This window comes from Pezoporus flaviventris, unplaced genomic scaffold, assembly GCF_033815535.1.
Source record: "Pezoporus flaviventris isolate CSIRO_AGI_PZ_B2104156 unplaced genomic scaffold, CSIRO_AGI_Pfla_v1 ptg000035l, whole genome shotgun sequence".
Lineage (NCBI taxonomy): Eukaryota > Metazoa > Chordata > Aves > Psittaciformes > Psittacidae > Pezoporus > Pezoporus flaviventris.
This window is the reverse complement of record NW_026892583.1, coordinates 12125397-12148286: the sequence shown is the minus strand read 5'-3', so window position 1 is coordinate 12148286 and position 22890 is coordinate 12125397. Positions and strand designations below refer to the sequence as shown.

At 41.2% G+C, this 22890-nt stretch overlaps 1 protein-coding gene and 1 long non-coding RNA gene across 3 annotated transcripts in view; one reads left to right on the top strand and one right to left on the bottom strand.

Annotated features, from left to right (window-relative positions):
• Positions 1–22890, top strand: part of LOC133273918 (uncharacterized) — a 376828-nt gene that overhangs the window by 13511 nt on the left and 340427 nt on the right. The gene's annotated exons all lie outside the window — the stretch shown is intronic.
• Positions 1–22890, bottom strand: part of PELI2 (pellino E3 ubiquitin protein ligase family member 2) — an 88498-nt gene that overhangs the window by 59362 nt on the left and 6246 nt on the right. For both annotated transcript variants that reach the window (XM_061462609.1, XM_061462610.1), the window contains exon 2: positions 603–732. In XM_061462609.1, the coding sequence (XP_061318593.1) occupies positions 603–732 (130 nt within the window). The remainder of the gene's footprint in view (positions 1–602; positions 733–22890) is intronic.

Genomic DNA, 22890 nt, shown 5'->3' with positions numbered 1-22890 from the left:
CTAGGAGAAAGGCTTTGAGGAGACATTGCATGACTTTCTGCAGCTTAAAACATGCTCCATAACCAGAACTCTAACCAGACAGTTCTATATATTATTACTATACTGACATATTTACTTTACTGCTTTTCCTCCATGAATTAACATATTTACTGTTTTTTCAACTTCATCTACACCAAACTTCAGGTAACATATACAATACCATTATTAGCAACAAAAATGAAAGGCACAGAGGCATTCACTACTTTATTTATACTATGTTAACTTCCTGAAGGGGAAAGAGACCCAGTAAGAAAGCAATTAACACACTGCTTTTATTTGCATCACCTGACTACCCCATGGCTCACCACTGACAAAGTCAACTTTTGGAACAGCAGCAGAAAGGTTCTCTCATACCTCAAGTTAAAGACTATTTTAAACAGGTAACTGGGTTAAAATTGAAGATTATACTCCCAGAAAGAAAATCCACTGCAGTCTTTTCATTAAAACGAATATATCTGACTACCAAAGAATGGACCAGCAGCAAGATAAATCAGCAGTAATTCAGGAGATGTTCACCACCCAGGATCATCAGAAAAAACAGGATATGCCCCACTGCCCCATACCTTTGATGCTTGAGGAGTAGAAATCACATGAACAGTGCTGGGCTTAACTCCGTTTGCCTTTGGTCGCTTATAGAGGGCAAATCTGCTTTTCCTGCGCCCTCTGTCACCATTAGGAAGGGATCCATTATACCTAGAAATAAACAAAAAAAGTTTGGCACAAACCACCACCAATTTGGAATACAGAAAAGGAGTGAAGCAATTTGGTCACAATATCCTGATATCATCAAATACATGGGGCAAAAGCAAGAACCACCATGATAAGTTTTGTTTCCTGAATTACGAGTATTCAAATACTCTTTACCCACCAATGATCGATATCTTATTCATCCTTAATAAATAAACTACTAACGAAATACTGAGTAGTTAAGCTGATGAAATACTACTTTACTTCTAGAATCAAAGGAACTTTGGAGAATAATCCCTAAATTTTCTCTGTCATTTCAAAAAATGAGGCATTTTTTTTAAATGGTGGTTTTTTTAACCCTATGATGGCCTTCCCACATCTCATGCAGGAATGGAGAAGACAAGAGGAAGAACAGGCATGATTTGGAAAATCAAAGTAATTTAGGGAAAGTAAAACTACATGAAAGGGAATTTTATTCACTCACATGCAACTTTTCCATTGTTTTTTTTTTCCACTTTTGTTGGTTTTAATCTCTAATCCTAAAGGCTTCATCTATTAAGGAAAGATGATGCAAGTGTTTTTAATTTATGTGACTATCTGCAGACCCACTGACTTCCTTCATCAAGTGTAACACAACAGCCTTCAACAGTTCTTTCATCTCTTTCTGAAGACAGAGACCCAACAGACTAATTATTCAGAGAAGTCTTGAGCCTCAGGGGGACATAACTCCTTCCCCAGGGAAGGGATCAACTGAAAATCTTTGCATTGCATGAGCAGGGAATTCACTGCCACCCAGCCCAAAGATTTAGGACAGGTAGATGCTTCTCATCACAGCACTGTCACCTGTAGCATTCTTGCTAACTCTAAGCTCAGGAACTTTACTTCACTGCACAGAAGTCTCTTCCATGCCTGATCCTCAGATGTCATACTTTTACCTGAAGAACTACAGAAGTTATTCCACTTACAAGTCTCATTTGTCTTACTGGTGAGGTCTACTGTATACTGATCACATATACCCTCTCCTACAGCCTTTATGATTAAGAATTAATATCACAGTCAGGAAAAGATTATGAAAGAGAAAGATTTAAAGATGACTAACTTCCTGCCAAGCAGGGGAGACTAAAAAAAACAAAAAAGATAGAAGAACTCATTATCTGCTTAGAGGTACACCTCGAAGTGATTTGGCTCTACATCCAAACTATCTGCAGATCAAAATCATTTGTTGGTTGACCTGCAGAAGGCCAACAGCCACTCACTGCTAGGGCTGTAAGAGCAGTTCTGTGACCATCGCTGACTAGGAAAAGAAGTACAGACAATACCATTAAAGGGTAATGTTCCTTGCCATTACATTCTGTGTATGTAACTAACTAGTTTGTGTAACAAGAGAATGCAGTTGTAGAGCCCTGTATCTTTTTGCAAACAAATGAGAAATGGGTCATGGATGAAAGCAAGTGGTCTCATTGTTAAGGCTCTGAAGCACTGTCCTGCAGAAGACTTTTTAAAGTTTTCTCTGGGTAAGGATGACTGGCGTCATACAGGAAGATAGTTTAAAACGTCATACGCACAGTGTCTGAATTGCAGGACTGATAAATATTTGTGAGCACAAACAAGAACAGATTTAAGATTGCAATAATCTCAAATTTAAGTACTCTAGAGCATAAAACCAGACTTTTTTTTCCAATATACATTTAACACTTGATGCTAGACACATAATGAAGAGCTTTACAGGTGGACTACAAATGAACTTGTTCTTCTCACCTGTTTTCACAGAGAAGGCTACTGTATCTCTGGAATATTAAGAGATTCCCCAGCACAGCAGAAAAACAACACTGTATTTCATGCTAGGCCTACTAGTATCCTGAAACCTTTTATTAACCCTACACAAGAGGGTAGCACTCAGTTAACACAGCAGATCCTCATCACAAGAGACAAATTCCTAGAAAGACGTGGTCTCAGTATGATACCCAGGCAACCTAAACACCAAGCCTTAAAATAGGAATGATTTGATTTTCCAGCTTGAATCTTACAAATTATATACACATGCTTTCTTTCAAAGACATTATGTTACCATGAATATGCCAGCAAGTTTTAGCTTGCCTGAAGACAACATTCTTTCTACAAGTACTTTTATCTGAGAACCTGACAAAATCATCACTAGCTTTGTATTCTGTAATTTCACTTTTTGTATTTGTGTAACTGTTAAGAAGGACTGAATCTAAGTAGTTCCACTGAAAGTTAAAACCAGACTAGTAGGATTATTTTATTTGGGTTTTCCTCATCTTCACAAAAAAAAAAAAAGTAACTGGGAAAGGCTACTTGATTTCATTTTAGGTCTTTGGGATTTAATTCTCTTGAAAGAGAAAGAAAGAACCTGCTCAAGGTTAAAAGGCCTTTTGGAAACTTTAAATAGGAAGGATATGCAAGCAAAGTGAAAGTTCAATTCATTCATCCTGATTAGCAATGACAAGTTTTCGTGAAGGTTTTCCTTGTGCCAATTTCTAGAGTTTCATTTGTACAAAAGGACAGTTGAAATTGAGTAGTAGTTTTACTATTTATGTTCTAATTACAGACCTGCAAATTTTATTTTGATCTGACACTGGTGAAAAGAGGGAGATCAATTACCAGGCATACATATGAGTTTCACAGGAAAAAAAAAGTGTCAAAACTTGCCTCCTTCCTCCCCACAGCCAGCAGACACCTTCATTTTTTTCTAGGCCAGGACTCAACTTATTCACCACAAAGAAACCCTCCCCACAGCACTTGAGCCACACGTTTCCTTGCCACTACCCAAACCATCTACATACCAAATGAACCAGTAGTAATGTCATGGGATCTTGTCAGCCGCAACAGGACTGCACCCACCCACCATCCTGTGCTGGCAAGTGCACAACTCTGATTGCTCTTGAGGCAGCAATTCTTGGCAAGTCCCTGCCTTTCTAAGCTGAGCTGTCCTGAAGGACACAGTGGGCTTCAGTACTCAAGAGGAGGAGGAACACAGGCATGTCCACCCACATTTTGCCAAGTCAGCTTTTCTAAGCAGCAGCACAAGGAGCTACAACAAGAGAAGGAGCCCTCTCCGATCCTTCATTTTTCTCAACTGTCCTACTGAGCAGCACATTGGTGAGCAACAACTGGATGGAACTGCACAGGAAGAAGAGGGACAAGGACTAAAGGCACAAGCTCCCTGCTACTGAACACTGTGAGACCCCAAGCTTCCCCACAACCAACTGGAGCTCCATAAACAGAAGCTCCTTGTTGAAACCTCTCACAACACCTCTCCAAAAGGATCATCCCATTTCTCTTCCCTCCGCACCCTTACAATAGCTCCAGAAGCCCAGTGCATCATAGGGACCAGCACATTTTTATGCCAATGTTTTGCTTCACAAGATGGCCAGCACTTCCAAAAGACAGCCTGCAGCTGGAACTCTCCCACACCCCACCAAAAAAGCCTAGAACAAAATGTTCTTTCCAACTAATAAAAAAAAAACTAGGAAAAAATAATCACATTTCAGAGACCCCGTGACCACTTCTGAGATGAGCCTCTTCACATGCAGATCTATGGGACACTTTTGAAGTCCTCCAGATGTTTCAAAACATCAGACCAATGCATGCGGTAAAAGCAGGCCTACGTCCTTCCCAAAAGCTTCTCAGTGACAGCAATGCTGTGACAACTACCATTATGAAACCTTGTGGGATAATTATTTCTGTTGATAGCACTACTCCTTGCAAATAAGGGAGTGGTGCTGGCATAGGTTATGGGCACCATAATTATCAAAGCCAGTTTCCTACAGATTTACATCAAACAGTTGAGGACATGGGTATATAAGAACTGCTAACTTCAATTAAGTTTTTCCCATGGTTGAGATATGTAATGAAAGCCTCTCCCCTGCACGCATTCATGGCTGTCTGGAGAGCAAGACCACACACATTCCCATGCTCTGAGCACTGTGGCAAGTTCCTGTTTTCTACAAAACTTGTAGGAATTTACTTGACTACTTCAGAGATCATAGAATAGTTAAGGTTGGAAAGGACCTTTAGATCATCTAGTTCCAACTCCCCTGCCATAGTCAGGGACACCTCACACTAAACCATGCCACCCAAGGCTTTGCCCAGCCTGGCCTTGAACACTGCCAGGGATGGAGCATTCACAACCTCCCTGGGAAACCTATTCCAGTGCCTCACCACCCTAACAGGAAAGAATTTCCTCCTTATATCCAATCTAAACTTTCCCTGTTTAAAGTTTTAACTCGTTACCCCTTGTCCTATCACTACAGTCCCTAATGAAGAGTCCCTCCCCAGCATCCCTATAGGCCCCCTTCAGATACTGGAAGGCTACTATGAGGTCTACACGCAGCCTTCTCTTCTCCAGGCTCAACAGCCCCAACTTTCTCAGCCTATCTTCATACGGGAGCTGCTCCAGTCCCCTGATCATCCTCGTGGCCCTTCTCTGGACTTGTTCCAACAGTTCTGGTGTCCTCAACATAAAAAGGACATGGAACTGCACACAATACTCCAGGTGAGGTCTCACAAGAGCAGAGTAGAGGGGCAGGATCACCTCCTTTGACCTGCTGGTCACACTCCTCTTGATGCAGCCCAGGATACGGTTGGCTTTCTAGGCTGCAAGTGCACACTGAAGCCGGCTCATGTTCATTTTCTCATCGACCAACACCCCCAAGTCCTCCTCCGCAGGGCTGCTCTGAATCTCTTCTCTGGCCAACCTGTAGCTGTGCCTGGGATTGCTCTGACCCAGGTGTAGGACCTTGCACTTGGCATGGTTAAACTTCATAAGGTTGGCATCAGCCCACCTCACAAGCGTGTCAAGGTCCCTCTGGCTGGCATTCCAGCCAGACTGCTTTTTCCGTGCTCAAGATCGGAGCATCCCGACACGTAGGAAGTCAAGGAAGAGGGCCAAGAGACCTGCGTGGCTAAATAGAGAATTGCTGGGTATGCTCAAGTGGAAGAGGAGAGTTTACAGGTCATGGAAGGAGGGGCTGGCCACTTGGGAGGAATATAAGGCTGCTGCTAGAGGATGTAGGAAGGCAGCTAGGAGGACTAAGGCATCCTTAGAATTAAACCTGGCAAGAAGGGTCAAGGACAGCAAAAAGAGCTTTTTTAAATACATGGCAGACAAAACTAACACCAGAGGCAATGTAGGCCCACTGATGAACGGGATGGGTGCCCTGGTGACAGAACATAAAGAGATGGCAGAGTTACTGAATGCCTTCTTTGTCTCTGTCTACTCTGCTGCGGGCAGTCCTGAAGAGCCCTGTACCTCTGAGACCTTAGATGAAGTCAGGTCGACGGAGCGGTTTGCCTTAGTCGATGAGGAATGGGTTAGAGACCAGTTGAGCAATCTGGACATCCATAAATCCATGGGTCCAGATGGGATGCACCCGCGGGTGCTGAGGGAACTGGCGGAAGTCATTGCTAGACCACTCTCCATCATCTTTACCAAGTCTTGGGAAACGGGAGAGGTGCCTGAGGACTGGAGGAAAGCAAATGTCACTCCAGTCTTCAAAAAGGGCAAGAAGGAGGACCCGGGTAACTACAGACCGGTCAGCCTCACCTCCATCCCTGGGAAAGTGATGGAACACCTTATCCTTGGTACCATCTTAAGGCATATCCAGGATAAGAAGGTTATGAGGGGCAGTCAACATGGCTTCACCAGGGGGAAATCATGTTTGACCAATCTCTTAGCCTTTTATGAGGAAATAACACGGTGGATGGATGATGGCAGAGCGGTGGATGTGGTCTACCTTGACCTCAGCAAAGCATTTGACACAGTCTCCCACAGCATCCTCGCGGCTAAAATGAGGACGTGTGGACTGGATGATCAGGTAGTGAGGTGGACTGCGAACTGGCTGAAGGAGAGAAGCCAGAGAGTTGTAGTCTATGGGGCTGAGTCTAGTTGGAGGCCTGTAACTAGTGGAGTGCCTCAAGGGTCAGTACTGGGACCGGTATTATTTAATATATTCATCAATGATTTAGATGAGGGAATTGAGTGTACTATCAGCAAGTTTGCTGATGACACTAAGCTGGGAGGAGTGGCTGATACGCCAGAAGGCTGTGCTGCCATCCAGCGAGACCTGGATAGGCTGGAGAGTTGGGCAGGGAGTAACTTGATGAAATATAACAAGGGAAAGTGTAGAGTCCTGCATCTGGGCAGGAACAACCCCAGGTTCCAGTATAGGTTGGGGAACGACCTGTTAGAGAGCAGTGTAGGGGAGAGGGACCTGGGGGTACTAGTGGACGACAGGATGACCATGAGCCAACACTGTGCCCTTGTGGCTAAGAAGGCCAATGGCATCCTGGGGTGTATTAGAAGGGCGGTGGTTAGTAGGTCGAGAGAGGTCCTCCTTCCCCTCTACTCTGCCCTGGTGAGACCGCATCTGGAGTATTGTGTCCAGTTCTGGGCCCCTCAGTTCAAGAAGGACAGGGAGCTGCTGGAGAGAGTCCAGCGCAGGGCAACAAAGATGATTAAGGGAGTGGAACATCTCCCTTATGAGGAAAGACTGAGGGAGCTGCGTCTCTATAGTTTGGAGAAGAGGAGACTGAGGGGTGACCTTATCAGTGTCTATAAATATATAAAGGGGGAGTGTCACGAGGATGGAGCCAGGCTCTACTCAGTGGCAAACAATGATAGGACAAGGGGTAATGGGTACAAACTGGAACACAAGAGGTTCCACTTAAACTTGAGAAGAAACTTCTCAGTGAGGGTGACGGAACACTGGAACAGGCTGCCCAGGGAGGTTGTGGAGTCTCCTTCCCTGGAGACATTCAAAACCCGCCTGGATGCATTCCTGTGTAACATTATCTAGGTGTTCCTGCTCCGGCAGGGGGATTGGACTAGATGATCTTTCGAGGTCCCTTCCAATCTCTAACATACTGTGATACTGTGATACTGTGATTCCTTCCCTCCAGCATATCAACCAAACCACACAGCTTGGTGTCATTGAGCGCACCCTCAGCAAGATTGTCAAGCCCACTGTCCATGTCAGCGACGAAGATGCTGAACAAGACGGGTCCCAACACCGATCCCTGAGGGACACCACTCATTACTTGTTATCATCAACAAGACCTGTAACACAGGCTTTTTGTTTGTTTAGTTGTTCTTTTAAAGGATCAAGCTTAGCCAGTGGCAAAGAGTAAACAAGGTCTCTTATTTAGGCCAAGAGCTCTAGAAATCTTGACCTGCACCTTGAAACGTTAAACTTCAACCCAGGGAAGTCATCCTCAAAATTATAGGGCACATCTACTACTTCCCAGACACAGAAGCTGCTGCATGTAGCTTATGTTGGTCTGTTCGGGTTTTTTTTTTTTATAACCTATGCAACCTAGCTCCTAAAACACTACAAACTGAACAAGTCATAATTTTCACAGGAAGTATTGCTCCTGGACAAAAAGAAGTATTTCACTTTGCCTTCCTCACCTAGTACTAACAGTTCTACTGTGTACCTCATCAGTTTTAGACGCAAACCATCCTGTTTCACAGGCTTTGCTATGAACAGATAACATTACAAGTTCAGTTGTTTCCATAGCTCTAATGGGTGAAAACATCTCTGCTGCACTAAACAATAAAGCTGCAGAAGTGAAGTCAGGCTTGAGTGAATATTTCCTTTTACATGCATTCTCATTCCATAGTTGGTATCATCCAGTAGTATATACTCCACACATCAAAAATTCTGTTTGTGCTCACACTATATTTTTACCATCAGCAAACTAGTGTGGGCCAACGCTGCTGCCAAAAGCAGCAGTCCAACCTTCCATTTGCTAGTTTGCTCCTGCTACTTCTCTCCCTGGTTCACATGAAGGGGAAACAAAACCAGATGTATGCTTTAAATTTAGTTTTAAACCACACCAATTCCTTGCTCTCCAGTTTACTGCAAAGCCACGGAAGCACTTACTAGCAACAAGGGAAAAAGTAGAGAGGGCAGAAGAGATTCCTCTGGAAGTACCATATGTCTACAGTTATCATGACATCTACAGCAGTAAAAGTCTAAAGATTCACCTTCAGCAGTAGAAGTCACCTACAGCAGTAGATGTCTAAAGAGTCATCTTCACCATATCCAGCCCCAGAGATTTTCAGGACTGTACTCTCAAACCCTAACTCGAAGGCCCTCTTCAGCTGATACATCCAACATTTACCCCCTTGAACACACAGTAAACGGAAGAAAAAGTTACATGCTGGTTTGTATTTAAATGCAAACAGAAAGCTTCAACATATGTAACACTACCACAAAATAACTTGGGTTTCCTTTTATGTAATATCACTGCCAGTATTTCATACTCTTTACACCACCCTCCCTTGTATCCTACCAATTTATTTTTTATGTAGAAGAACTGATGTACTGTTTCAAGAAAACTGACTACTTATTCCAGGTATGTTTATCTGTATCAGGCCTTCATAAAGCAAGCAGCTGCTGTCTGCCAATTATCTGAGAATTTCAGTGAAACAGAACAGAGAAGTTATTCTCAAACTTAATCTCATTGGCATGTGTTGCCAAATAGGCAAAGAAAAGTAGTACTTCTGTACCAACAGGATAGTACTGGTTTATTTTCCTGCAGAGCAAGAAAATCTGAACTAGCAAATTCCAAAATCCCAAATAATCTCATCTCTTTTCCCAATTAAGAGCAGTGGTTTTGCATCTGTGAACTCTGTCATCCCTGAGAAAGGTATGTTGGAACAGTTAATTCTGGCTATAATCACCTTGCCTTTTTTTTTTTATTTGGAGACAAGTGTTTGCTCTTACAACTTGCATCTGTGAAGTCATTTTACTATCACAAGACACTTCAGGAGGTATTCCCTTCATCTGGCACTTCTGGAGTACTTGTTTGTGTAGTGATCACTCCTGTGTATTTAGCACATGCCTTCTATTCCCCAGCACCAAATTTTAGCATTTCCTGCCTCATTTACTGCTACCCATCACTCCTAGAGCCTTCAAAGAGGTTGCAGTGGCTCAGTGAAATGCAGTCTGACCTGATAACTATTAAGCAGTACTTTCAGAGACTGCCGATTTATATCTCTGGCTACTGATTAAGGGTTATTTTTTCAGCTACCCTTCAAAAGTTGCTCCTAATTGTCCTGCTACCATTAGGAACCTACCAGTCAGCTTGACCAAAAGCTGTACGCTACATTTATAGTGCTTTTATGTTTAAATACAGCCAGGCTCTTTCTGATCAGAACCAGAAGTGTGGATTAGCTGAACACATGGCTAAAAGGTTATGCATACCATTAAAAAAAATAAAAAAACAAACAAAAAAACCTAAGAAAACAAAAAAACTGAACACATAGTAATACAAAAAAATATCTTCAGAGGCACCTACAACAGATCAGATAACCTAGAAACTACCTCCTTCCACTACAGAGTATACAAATTAAGAAGAACCTTATCTACTGAAAACAGCACAAGAAATCACATGTGAAATAGCTGGGGTTCTCCAGGGTGACCTTACTTCTCTTAGTGCTCTGGAGGAGAACTGGCTCCTTTTCTGGTTTGCAGGGGGTAAAAAAAAACAACAGCAACAAAAAATAAACCAACAAAAAAAGACTATTTCAGAGGTGAAAAAGCCTATTTATGGCTGCTATGGGATACCCCCGTCCACATTCGGCCTTCCCTGTCCCATCGACATTCCCCTTCCCCTTATCTGGTACCCTACAGTTCAGATCAGCTCACAGGTTGCTTTTTTGAACCGCCCTACTCCACATGTTCTTACCACCACCACCACCACCCCCCCAATGCAGGGCTACCCAATATGAAGAAAAAAAAAATCAAGTTTGGTTCAGGAAGAATTTTAGAAAATACAACTGCCTAATCCTCATGCATGTTTAGCTAACATGATATAGGCAATTCAAAACAACTCACACCTCATCTAAACTAATTTCACCCCATACAGAAAGTTAAAGGATGCTATTGGCTGGCAAATACCAAATCGACCGTGTAAGAACTGCTTTTAATCACCTTTATTTACACTGCACATTCAGTTTCCTCCAAACCAGCGCATGAAAATACAGACGCAAAGTAGCAAAAGCAGCCAGTCACCACGTGACGGACACAGGAGTCAGGGCTGTACTACTCTAACTACTTGTAACGTAAGATAACGGAGATCTCACCAGGAGCATAGTTTTGACACTCATGTAAACTAACTGATCTTTTTTCTAGGGCAGGAAGAACTTACTACAGAAACTTCTCACTCTCTTTAACCATATTTTTTTCTTAGCAAGTGGTTTGTTATTTGCCAGCGATTATTTTTTCTAGAAAATAACTTGTGAAATCAAAGACAGCAGACCCTTACCATGCCACCACTTTTGAAAGATTGTGATGACACAAGTTACTGTTGAAGTTTCAGTTGGCATTGCAACTTTAATTAAAGAAATTAAAGATCTTCAATTGCATGTGTTAATGACAACATAGAAACAGGTATTTCGAGGCAGTAATGGAGAATATCTGCTGCAGAGGCTAGTGTAAGACAACTATTTAAGCAGCACAAGAGTTTGATTAAAAGAAGATGCTCTAGGATGCCCAAAGGGGCATACCAATACAGACAGTAGTCTGTAGAACATCAGGATAACCTTCAGTTAACGCAGTCAAGTAACATGATAGTTCCAAACAGGTTAGTAGCTGAAAACCTATATAGACAGCCCAGTTAAGCACTATAGCCAGAGAAAGGAATGATTATAGTCTCACAACATACATTTCTTAAAAGTATCAATAAACACGATACTAGTAGGGGAAAACAGCAGTTAGCTTTAACAGGAAAAACCCCACCAAAACCCCACATTTAAGATTCTACTATACCAATTCCAGTAAGTAATATCCCAGAAGAGCATTAGAATGCAAGAGGGTTTCCTTTTAGGAAGCAAAGGGTAAGGGAATCTGTTCTTTCATATAATGACTTCTTTAACAATCCTTATTTCCAACATTTTACAGCTCCCCCCAGCATTCATTTAACAAGGAGGCAGTTTTATTCAGTGCTTTAAGCCCATCTCCAAAGCTGTCAGCTAAAACCACTCACGACTGCATAAAACCAACAATGTTTAGTGCACAGCAAAATACAGAGTATAAACTAATCAAGTTCATTTTAAAGCATGTTTCTTATTCTAGCTAAAACAACATAACAGGTGTACAAAGAACCATGTTTAGAGAATACTCTTTCCAACCCTAAACCTCTCATACTACAGAAATGCTATTAATCTGAGAACTATCTATAATCTAGCCAAATGCCACTGAAATTGTTTGATACAGCATTTTGTTAAATACAGATAGATATGATAGAAAGTGAGATCCAGCTTTTACTGCATTCAAAACAAGTCAGATAAACACAAAATCCCTTTCAAAGGAAAGCACTATGTGCAGCTGGGTTTCAATGCAAGAGATAAAGAAGTGAAAGAGGAAGACTGTTTATAGAAAATACCAGAGGCTTAGGATCCACACACTTTTGTTGAGAAACAATTTACAATTTTCTCTCAAATACCAGAGCAAAAGACAACTGCAAGTTTCAAAATTAAGAAAAATTAGACTTTATGTAACACAAGGGGAAAAGAGACCTCAAAACACACCTGCCCTGACATTCTAAACACGTTCCCAACCTATTTGTTCTTCATGCATTCTTGAAGGTGCAAAAGCAAGCTGTTCAAATTTTAGTCTGAGGAATGAACACCATCTTCCATCTGAAACTTCATTACAGTAAACATTATAGAGGAACTACATTTGATTCAAAGGACATTTGGGCCATTTAAAAAAAAAAAAAGCACATTACATACAATTCATTTCCTAAGCAATGAAACATTTTTATAAAACACTATCAAGAACTATTTGACAGCTCACACTTTCATAAGAAAAAGTGATAGCTTTCTTATAATTTCAGTTATTCTCCAAATACAAGCAGTGGTACTATCATTTCTGCAATTCCACAAACAAGCAGTTCCAGGATGTCTGTTACTTACAGCTTTTTCAAACACTAAAGCATGACAGGAATCTTCTTAGTTTCATTCCAGTATCATTTAGCATAGAGGAAGAGATAAAATTTGTATCTCTTTTGTGAGTATAAGTAATCTCACAAGCAATGTACTGAATATAAAGTGAAGCACTCAACTACCATATCCTGACCTGCAACATGTGTCAAATCCTATCAACTTTAACATTCCTTTTAGTTTCCCTGGGAAAATACAGCCTTACAAACACACAGCTCCCTGTTCAATCCCAACTTCTTAATGATCTCAAATGTCTGCATCAAAAAACAAAACAAAGAATAAGGTTTCCTTCTTTGTAGCGCTTGTAAGCATTACTGCTCTGAGCACAGCAGCTTCCTTAAATATCACTGGTGCTGCATTATCATCAACTGCTACAGTGACACAAGCAGTCAAAGGCAAGATTATCTACCACACAGCCTGCTACAAGCAGATTTAGGGCAGGCAAGTAAACAGAAAAAACAACTGTATTTTCACCTTCTGGCAGCCAGCAAAATCTAGAGGTTGAAAGATTCAAGATGGAGATTATTTTAGAGGACTGCTGCACTACCAGACAGATGTACTGGACCAGATGTACTGACCTAGCTGAGAACTGTTCTGTGGTTACATTAGTATTACTCAGTGTGAGTTACTGCCAGAGGGTCCTGCTCTTAATTCTTTCCCTCCAAACTATGTAAATAAGAAAATAATGGGCACTCTATGAGGTAGATGTAGAAATAAAGCCAGTGAGATACCAGGAATGTACACAAGCCTGGAAGAACTACAGCTCCAGAGGCCCAGAGAGCACCATGAAGATCAATGCAGCATTACTCCTAGAACAGCTAGCAAGGAACTTAAGCACTACCTATTCTTTGGTAACAAGTGTGCTATAAGCACTAAAAGCCAGACAGGAGAAATAATTATTCATACCCACTTTTATAGAACTATCCAAAACCTACCAGATCAGTTCATGCACCAGAAGTACACAAGCATCATAGTAGATACTGAACCTGTGAGTTTTGGCTGTTTGGGTTTTTTTTAAAACTCTTAATAAACCAGAAATTAATGGTGCAGCAATGCAGAGAACTAGACTTCAATATATCTTTGTCAGACTTAAAACACTCTGACAGCTTACTAATTCACAGCAACCTTAGCTGTTTGCTTTTATCATAATCTGTAACAAAGTTAGACACCTCTAGCCAGGAAAAGATTCTGCAAGGCTGTTAAATGTTTACTGCTGATCAGCAAAACCAGCTCTGATCTAAACAGCTTTACGACAGCAAAGTATTCCAGTTTCACACCTTTACCCACAGCATTTTGAGATTTTTCTTCCCTTCAGAGGGCTTCCCAAAATGCTACATCAAGTAAGTATGATATGGTCAGAATTATGAGGCATCTGCATGCACTTCTTAAGAATGAATCAAGTCACAGAACTGGTGTATTCCTACCGCTGTTCATTTCCAAATGCTCAGGAATTCTGTTCCCTAGAAGAATCTCACTATAGAACTTCTTGCAACAACTGCTCAAACCAGAGACTTTGCAGTACTGTCATCTCCAGATGGGAAGGCACGTCCTTCTCAATGATGCAGCAATACATGAGTTTATGCAAGATAGCTATGCAAGATGGTGTTTATAATACAGATGCAACCACTGAAAAACCCTCAAGCCACACTGAAGGCTCTACACCAGTGAAGTTTCTTGGAAGACCAAAATTTTCCCTTCACTTGTTTGCAGTGCTGTTTCAGACTGCCTACTTCTGGTTACATAGTCAACAAACTTAAGTTTCAAAAAAATTTCATTAAAATACATTCCAATAGATATTAAGTAACGCACACAAGTGGCACAAAGGTTTGTAAAACAGAAAACAAGTTTAAGACCACATATAGTTCTCCCTCATTTTTTTTTCCTTTGGAAATCCAGCTCTTTTTCTTAGCCAAAACCCACAAAGGCAGTCAGCATGCTATTACTGTACTATTTTTGTTCACCAACTTTCAAAAAAACAAGCCAACCCATACGTTTCTCTCTAGATTTCCTTCGTTTTAAATGCAAGGATGACCTAAAGGACAAACAAGACAAGAAAAAAAAAAAAGGAGGATCTGTTTGAAGCAGCTTCCCAAAGTACAGGCTGAAATTCCAAACAGTATTACAGGACTTAGAAGTAGTATTTGTAAGCCAAATGGAAATTCAGCTGTAGAAATAAAGCTCATGAGCCCAAGTCTGAAATTGGAAGTGGATTCCCCAGTAAAGCATGTCTGAAAGAGAGCTAGTTCAGAGCCACAAAAATAAAGTAATTGGTTACAGCTGGCTGGCTCCAGAGATTCCCTTTTGTCCTCCAGTTTTTGTACCCAACATCATTCTCTATAAGGGCACCTTGGCCGTGATGTGCTGTTTTCAGTTGAATAGAGGAGCACTGCAACGCCAAGGAATTTTGCATCCCAATCCCCTGCAAGTGCATGACAATACACTAGAACAGACAGAGTCTACCTCCTTTTCATGTGGGTTTTCCAGAAAACCAAATTCCTACTTATTCCTCCTTACCCAGCTAAAGATACTGCATGCGCATTTTAGAAAATAAAGAGCATGTTCCGTTGCTACTCTGTCAATACTTTGGCATTGTACCCATAAGAGTATTTGTAAGGGTCTCCCACAACTGTTTACTTTCCTCCTCCAAAAGCAGAAAAAAGCACTATAGCATTTCATAGAATCAGAGAATGGTTTGGGTTGGAAGAGACCTTAAGGATCATCCCATTCCAAACCCCCGCTATGGGCAGGGACATCTCCTACTAGATCAGGCTGCTCAAACCCCCATCTAACCTGGCCTTGTACACTGCCTGGGATGGGGGCACCTACAACTTTGATTCTGTTAATCTAAGAAATGTCTCAGGCGAGAGATGTCATCACTCTGCCACCTTGAGGGGTAACAGAAGGCAAGAATGAGGTACAGAAACACACCCATCAATCTGCTTCAGTATCTTCATCTGTAAAAACTCAGCCCATTATAACAAGCCTGCAGTTCACTACAGAGGCATTCGCAACTGGACTGATCCCAGACAAACTTCTCCTTTCAGAGTTTTGGCCAAGGACAAAAATCTTTAACTGGGCTATTTTATAACCACTTTGAAAGGAAGACTTTTCATACCCAGAAAACTCAGTGTTTATGCTGAATAACACAGCATACTAGTCTTAGTTCTGAACTGATCTCACACAAGACATCCAAGAATGAGGCTGCTAAAATATATTATTTACAATTCTAAAGTTTCAGGTTGCGTTTAAAATGTCTCCAAAACCCCCGTATTCCAAAAAACGCAGACACTCAGAGTTTTTCTTCAGGGACATCATTTTTCCACTAAAAAAGCAGAGATGAACTGATTCAAAGCAAAAGTTAAGTATCACCGCACAGTGATACACACAGTGCTCTGGGAAGCACATTAAGGCTTTTCTAGTACCCCAATAACCACCAGAAAATTATCCACCCAGAGGCACTGTACTGACTTACACATAGAACACAATGAACATTTACTGAAGTATTCTCCACAAGCACTGTGTTTTCTTCACGAACAGACCTTATGGTGCAGCCCAGGCTGCCACTAGGGATTGCAATACTTCTACATTCAAACCCCTTCCCCATAGTTACTTGCACTGCCAGAACATTTGTGTCCATTCCCATTCAAAAAGTTGACATCCACCATCACTGCAGGCAGTAGAGGGGAAGCATTAGTAGTGACAAAGGGAATAATCAGAAACCAAGTCGCTCCATGAGTCAGAGAACCAGCAAAGTTAAGATTTCCTCTGGTACATGTCTTGCAGTTGGATTCCTTCTTTGTCTACTAAGGTGACAGGTCCAATTGAAGCTTTTCCTCAGAGGTAAGAATCAGTCACATAGATTCCTTGATGTCTAAGGAGGCGGGGGGGCTCATCTCATTCATCTTATAAACTCTCCTCAGTAGAGCTCACACAGCATTGGAACGGCTTTGGAATACAATCTGTTCAGTGACATACTTCATTTCCAGCCACAGACTACCACCTCTCCTGTCACTACATCTTTCAGTAAATCACAGCATATTCATCAGAAGCAGATGGGAAAATGACTGGAACAGGGAGCTAATATTGCTAGTGGAGCTGAGGATGTGGTGTCCTCCCACAAGATGACTGCCTAGACAGCCAGGAACTGTAACTACCTCAGATATCTACTTTACTCCATCCATTTGAGTCATCACCCCAAAACAACTACCTTGTTCTGCCACCATCTAACTTCCAGCTTTTACAGTCTCAAAGAAGCATGAGATCCTCAAAAAGTTTATCCCATACCACTTAAATACAGGCAGTTCTAGAAGCTACGAGCAGTTAACATGGTCAGTTTGAAACAGCACCTCAGAGCTTCCCTAAATTTTAAGTAAGCTTAATTAATGCCAAGACAAACTGCACATGTGAACAGTCATTATCTAGACTTTTGTTGTTCTAGAGAAAGACAAAACAAACAACAGGAAACTATAAAACCAGCTGTCATGCTCTGCATAGGTCTGTACTTAAAACTCCTCTCTCTAAAGACAGAGAATGAATAGCATACATAAAAACTACAAGTAGAGGAAGGAAGAAAATGGAAAGTTTGTATTATCCCCAACCAGACCTCTCTTTAGACTTAGTAATGAACATAGGTGGGAAGTTACCTTCATTTAAGTAAATTATAGACTGCTTAACATCACTTACACAGGCTTCACTTAGTTCACAGACAAGTAAGAACAGTGGCAGGTAGAGGGAGAACATCACTTTGCACATCTGGTTTTAATGAAAGAGTAGCTAGTTTTACAGGTTATTACACACTTTCTGTATAGTAAAGAATATCATACATGCCTATCTACCAGTATTTTTAGTTTATCTCAACCGTTTTGCTCTCTTAACTTACACATGACAAACTGATCTTTAATGCGTTTCTCTAACTCTACATAGCACAAAACATCACATTTCTACTACCTGACGTATTCATAACAAATTTCATCAGTCCACAAACTATGACAGCTGTTTTTCTCAGCTGCCATCTCTACCCAAAACTTACAAATCAGCCTATACTCTTCCTGGCTTGGTTCTGAATAGAGTCTGTAATTGGAATCTAGCCAAACCCAAAGCTGGTCCCTTCCTGTCTGCCTGCACTGGCTACAAAAAGCCCAGAGGAGAAAGAGCAAATCACTTTTGCCACAAAAACATCTTTAACAAAGTATTACTTTACAATTGTTCTCTCTGTGCTGAAAGATTTCCAGCAGTTAAAGCCTTAATATAAACCAGCCTCCTCCAAGGAGTTTAAGGTGCAAACTAGCAATACATGATCAGAAGCCAATTCCTGAACTGAATTTAAAGTCACATTGCACATAATAAACTAGGAAGGTAGTCTGAACTTGACTTAGACCCTGCTAATTACTAAAACCCTAACTCTGCTTACAGAGGGAATTGTGCTTTATAGTTTGTAGCCTCCCTGCATCCTTACATGGAAAGGTATTTGTTGTATTACACCAGCCTCTGCATGCCAGAAACTCAAAACTTGCAATAAAACTAGATAGCACTCAAGTAGTACAGTTGGAAGTATGACTGTGCAACCAAATAGATAAGGTACAGCTGAGCCAGCAGTGTAACAGCAGTATTTTGTGCTCAAAGATTGAAAATAAGGCACAAAACAGTCAAAAGTTAAGGCTCTTTTGCTCTGACAGTAAGCAGACTGAAAATACCAGGAAGAAAAAAAAAGAGGGGGCTTCTTTATTACTCAAAAACAAAAGGAGGAACATACTTAGAGCTTTTGGGAAAGCTCTGTCAAAGGCTTTAAACAGGTGCAGAGGTTCACTACCAAAAAGTTAAGAAATGCTTTTGGAATTCTGGAAAGAAATGGCACTTCACATTTGTAAAAACAAATGAATAGTCTGCAGCCTCTACCCCTGGCACCCTCAGCAATACATCTTACCTAAGGAAAACATCTCCACATCATCAATACAACAAAAGCATTGCAGCTTCTAGGGTCACTGCCCATGGTGGCACATTCATAGAATCATAGAATAGTGAGGGTTGGAAAGGACCTTAAGATCATCAAGTTCCAACCCCCCTGCCATGGGGAGGGACGCCTCACCCTAAACCATGCCACCCAAGGCTTCACCCAACCTGGCCTTGAACACCGCCAGGGATGGAGCATTCACAACTTCCTTGGGCAACCCATTCCAGTGCCTCACCACCCTAACAGGAAAGAATTTCTTCCTTATATCCAATCTAACTCCCCCTGTTTAAGTTTTAACCTATTATCCCTTGTCCTGTCACTACAGTCCCTAATGAAGAGTCCATCCCCAGCATCCCTATATCCTATAACTTTGAGGAACGCCAATACTATCCCAAAGGCATCTGCTTGTCAGTGGCGTTTAGAAGCGTTTCTTGTGCTTCAGACTTTTCACTGGTCCAGCAAAGACCAGCTAGAAAAAAAAAAAAAAACAAACAAACAAACAAAAAAAAAAGGAGTAAAAATCCATGCAAAACTGACCCATTTGCCTATTGCCAAGCTTCCTTCTCCAGATTCAGCTTCAATGGAAGAACTTAACTCAACTGCTCATGCCAAGCAAAGCTGGACTCCTCATAGATCTGACCCAAGACCAATTTGTTCCACTTGCCTCATTTGCTGGTAGTTTTTTTGGCCAAAACCACTGAGGTACTGACAGCACATTTCAATAAAATCTTCTGGCAGACTCAGATGAGGGAACACTTTTAAGAAGAAATCCTCTACCTTCACTGCTGTTCTGCTAGAGGGAGTACAGACCCGCAGCCAGGCTCTGTGACCTCTCCCATCATACAACAAAACGCCACATGCTAAACTCACAAATTCAAAACTCAGTTCCCTGATGCACTGGGAAACTATCCAGCAAATTTTAAGATTCAAAAAGTAATGCATAGTAGGTCTTACACATCTGTTAGCAAAAAGGTTAGAACAGCTATAAGGTGAAGAATCCTATCTCAGCTGAAAGATTCTTCTCCAATGCCAAAATGAATTTTGAATCCAAGTACTGAGTTTCACAGCTGTTTGCTCTCAGAGGTCAAGCATGGACTAGGAGGAAGGCAAGTTGGAAATAGAACAACATTTCTTATTATTATTAGTCAATGTTCCATAAAAAAAAAACAGTCATCTGTGAGGTACAGAACCCTGCCAAAGGATGTGCAGGGAAGCAAGAACCATACATTTCTTAGTATCTTTCAACAACTTTGTCTCCCTTGTGAAAGAAAGGCATACACACTACTCCTGTTTCAAAGACTCCACCATTACTAAATCAGACATCAACAATCAAAATAAGGTCATGCTGTTGCACATGAAGAAATACAGCTGTGCTTTATCAGTTTCAGCCCATTAACTTCTGCATCTAGACTAAACAGTTCTTTCATTCTTCCTAAAGGCACGTGCTAGGGAGTTTGCACATTTGGTCTCCAGCTTATTTGCAATATGCAAGAGGAGATTTAAGCTTGTATATGCTTCAATTCATTTAGTTTAGTTTCACACAGTGACTAATTGTCGTCACAGTCAGTACCATTTTTTCTTCATCCATGACATTTACATGCCTTAAGAGGATACACCTCATCAGTTTGAAGACTACCTGTTTCTTTAGGCATTACTAAAGCCATCCAGTCTGAAAAATAAAATCATTCCATGACAGTTTATGAATTTACTGGATTCTAAAATAAAGATAGCATACATATTTGAGGGTGAATAGTAATTTGAAAGCCCAAGTGCATCACTACAGTAGCAACATGAAGATTGCCTTCCAAAAGTGTTTATCAGTAAGAAGGATGATGCCAACATCTCCTTTTCGTCAATTCCTTCAATGCAAAGAGGAAAAAGGGAATTTTGCAACAATGGAGATCAGTTAACATTACAACACTCAAGAAGACCATAAATACTTCTTGGCCTTCTTTTTAAACTTACTATGCACCAGCTACCTCTAATTTTTTTTTTCCTGTTCCCATTCCCCTGGAGATGCAGCACAGTAAACTGACATTCTGAGTCAGTGTTTTTCTCGCTGTACAACTGGCTGCTTTTGTCTCTGTTTAATACAATTAGTCACTACACAGTAATGTAGCTGTATCACAGTATAAGCAATAAATATGACAAATTAGCATTAGGCCTTTATTGCCAAATGCTTCATAAGGGCATGTGTGGCATTCGTGCCATTCCCCAGTATAGGAAGCCTTCTGCTACATTAGATTAAGAACGGTCCCACATCTAGTTCACCATTCTTGAAGTAGGCTAGTTTTATCTACAGGGAGGCTGAGATGTGCAGTGTGCCTAAGTCCACTATTAAAGATGATACTGTTAAATGAGGGGGACCCCCCCCCACAAAGCAAATCGCTTCCAGAAGCATAAAACAAGGCTTGCTTACTTTCCCTCCCTGCCGGAAAAATGAATTGCTGTTGATAGAAGCATACCTAATAGGTCCTTTAGCAATATGCACCCTCATATCATGCCTGATCAAATTGAGCTCATCTCAAAACCACTCTGCTTTTAATACAACAGACTCTTCAGCACTGTAGATGTTGTCTGTATCCACTTTCACAATTGCTGTTTGCAATCTTTCATCTATAGGACATTTCTGTTGTGAAACGGAAGAGAGCTTTTAGCTGAATTGTTATTTCTTCACCATGAACTAGTAACTGCTGCTACTATGAAGCACATGCACACTTCTGACCAACCTAGTGGGACTTCATATTCCAGGCTTGGAAGAACTAAACAAAACCTCAGCACTAAACAGCTGATACTTGCCGGTTTTAGGAACAGAAGTCATACTAATCAAAGCAAGTAAAAGCTACATCTAGACAATGTAAGCCCAGTGTCACCTTGTTCATGTATCGTCCATAACCCAACCACACCAAGATGCTGTGTCCTCCTACCACACAGCCCCTTGGAAACAAGTTTTCAAAGACTGAATGTTTGTATTATAACTGTTTAAGCTTTGCTGCTTACTGCAAGCCCTACAAGGTCTGTATTCTTCCATCTTAAGCTCTAACTCTAGCCAACAAGCGCTGTTTGTGGGGAAAGGCAGTAGAAAGATGTTTATTTTGTACAGTCAGTCAAACCTGAAGACAGGTTACTCTTGCTGTTGAACTCCCAGCACCACAATACCTACTTGGACATTAAGAAAAACCCCCAAAGAGCTAACTGCCTGCCACCCTTTCCCTCCCCCAGGTCTCTGTTGGGTTTTAAATCTCATAGCCAGAAGTGCAACCATTATATAGTCATCAACAGCACACAGAGACCCAACTATTGAGTACTTAGGTTGTGACCTTCTGTGCAAGGTTAAATGTAGGAGTCATCACAGGAAGGGGCACATCTGGTCATCCAGAGAACATGCACAGTAGCATACCACCTCTGAAGAGCTCCAACAGCACTACTCCAAGCTACACCTCTACGCTCAAAGCACACTGATCTACTATGGAAGCCCCTGCTGCTCTTAACTGTAATATTTGCTTAATACGAAGTCCAAAACCTGTTCTAGGCTACCAAGTAATAGGATGAAAATAGTCGAATCCCAGATGTTACTTAGTTTGTCGAAGTATTATTGAACTCCCCCCCCCCCCCCCCCAAATTCAAATAACACTATGATCTCAAAACTTAGTACTAACCTGCACAAAACTACACCAGTAGGTGCCTAAAACAAATATGAGGCAAGTGTAAGGAAGGCATAAAATTCTGAAGTACATCTTGTCAAGAGGAAAACAAGTCATCTAAAAGAGAAGTGGGACCCCTTCAGAACAATATTAGCATATGCAGGTGATAAAAGTGAAAAAAAAAAAAATGTGAGGACACCATTTAGTGATGTATTTATAAACCAAGCAAAATGAGAATCTTTGCCTTACAAGTCTCTGGAAGTAAACATGCTCTCTACACCAGCATCCCCATTCCTGGCCCTCAAGGTTTAAGCTTGTGACAGGTCACATGCAAGCTTTTCAGTGGTGACCTTGGGACAGAGTGAGAATAAACATAAGGATATTTGTTGATTATAGGAAAAGCATCAACACAAATGAGATTTAGGGTATCAAATTGTAATAGTGGAACAGGATTTGACAGCACAAATTACACCTGGAAACCAATCAGGTTTTGTTTCAAGCTGGGAGCTCAGACTGAATGGTCCTCTACATCACTTTCCTTGCTGACCAAGGGACAAATAAACAAGTACAACAGTGCAGAATAACCAATCACAACTCTA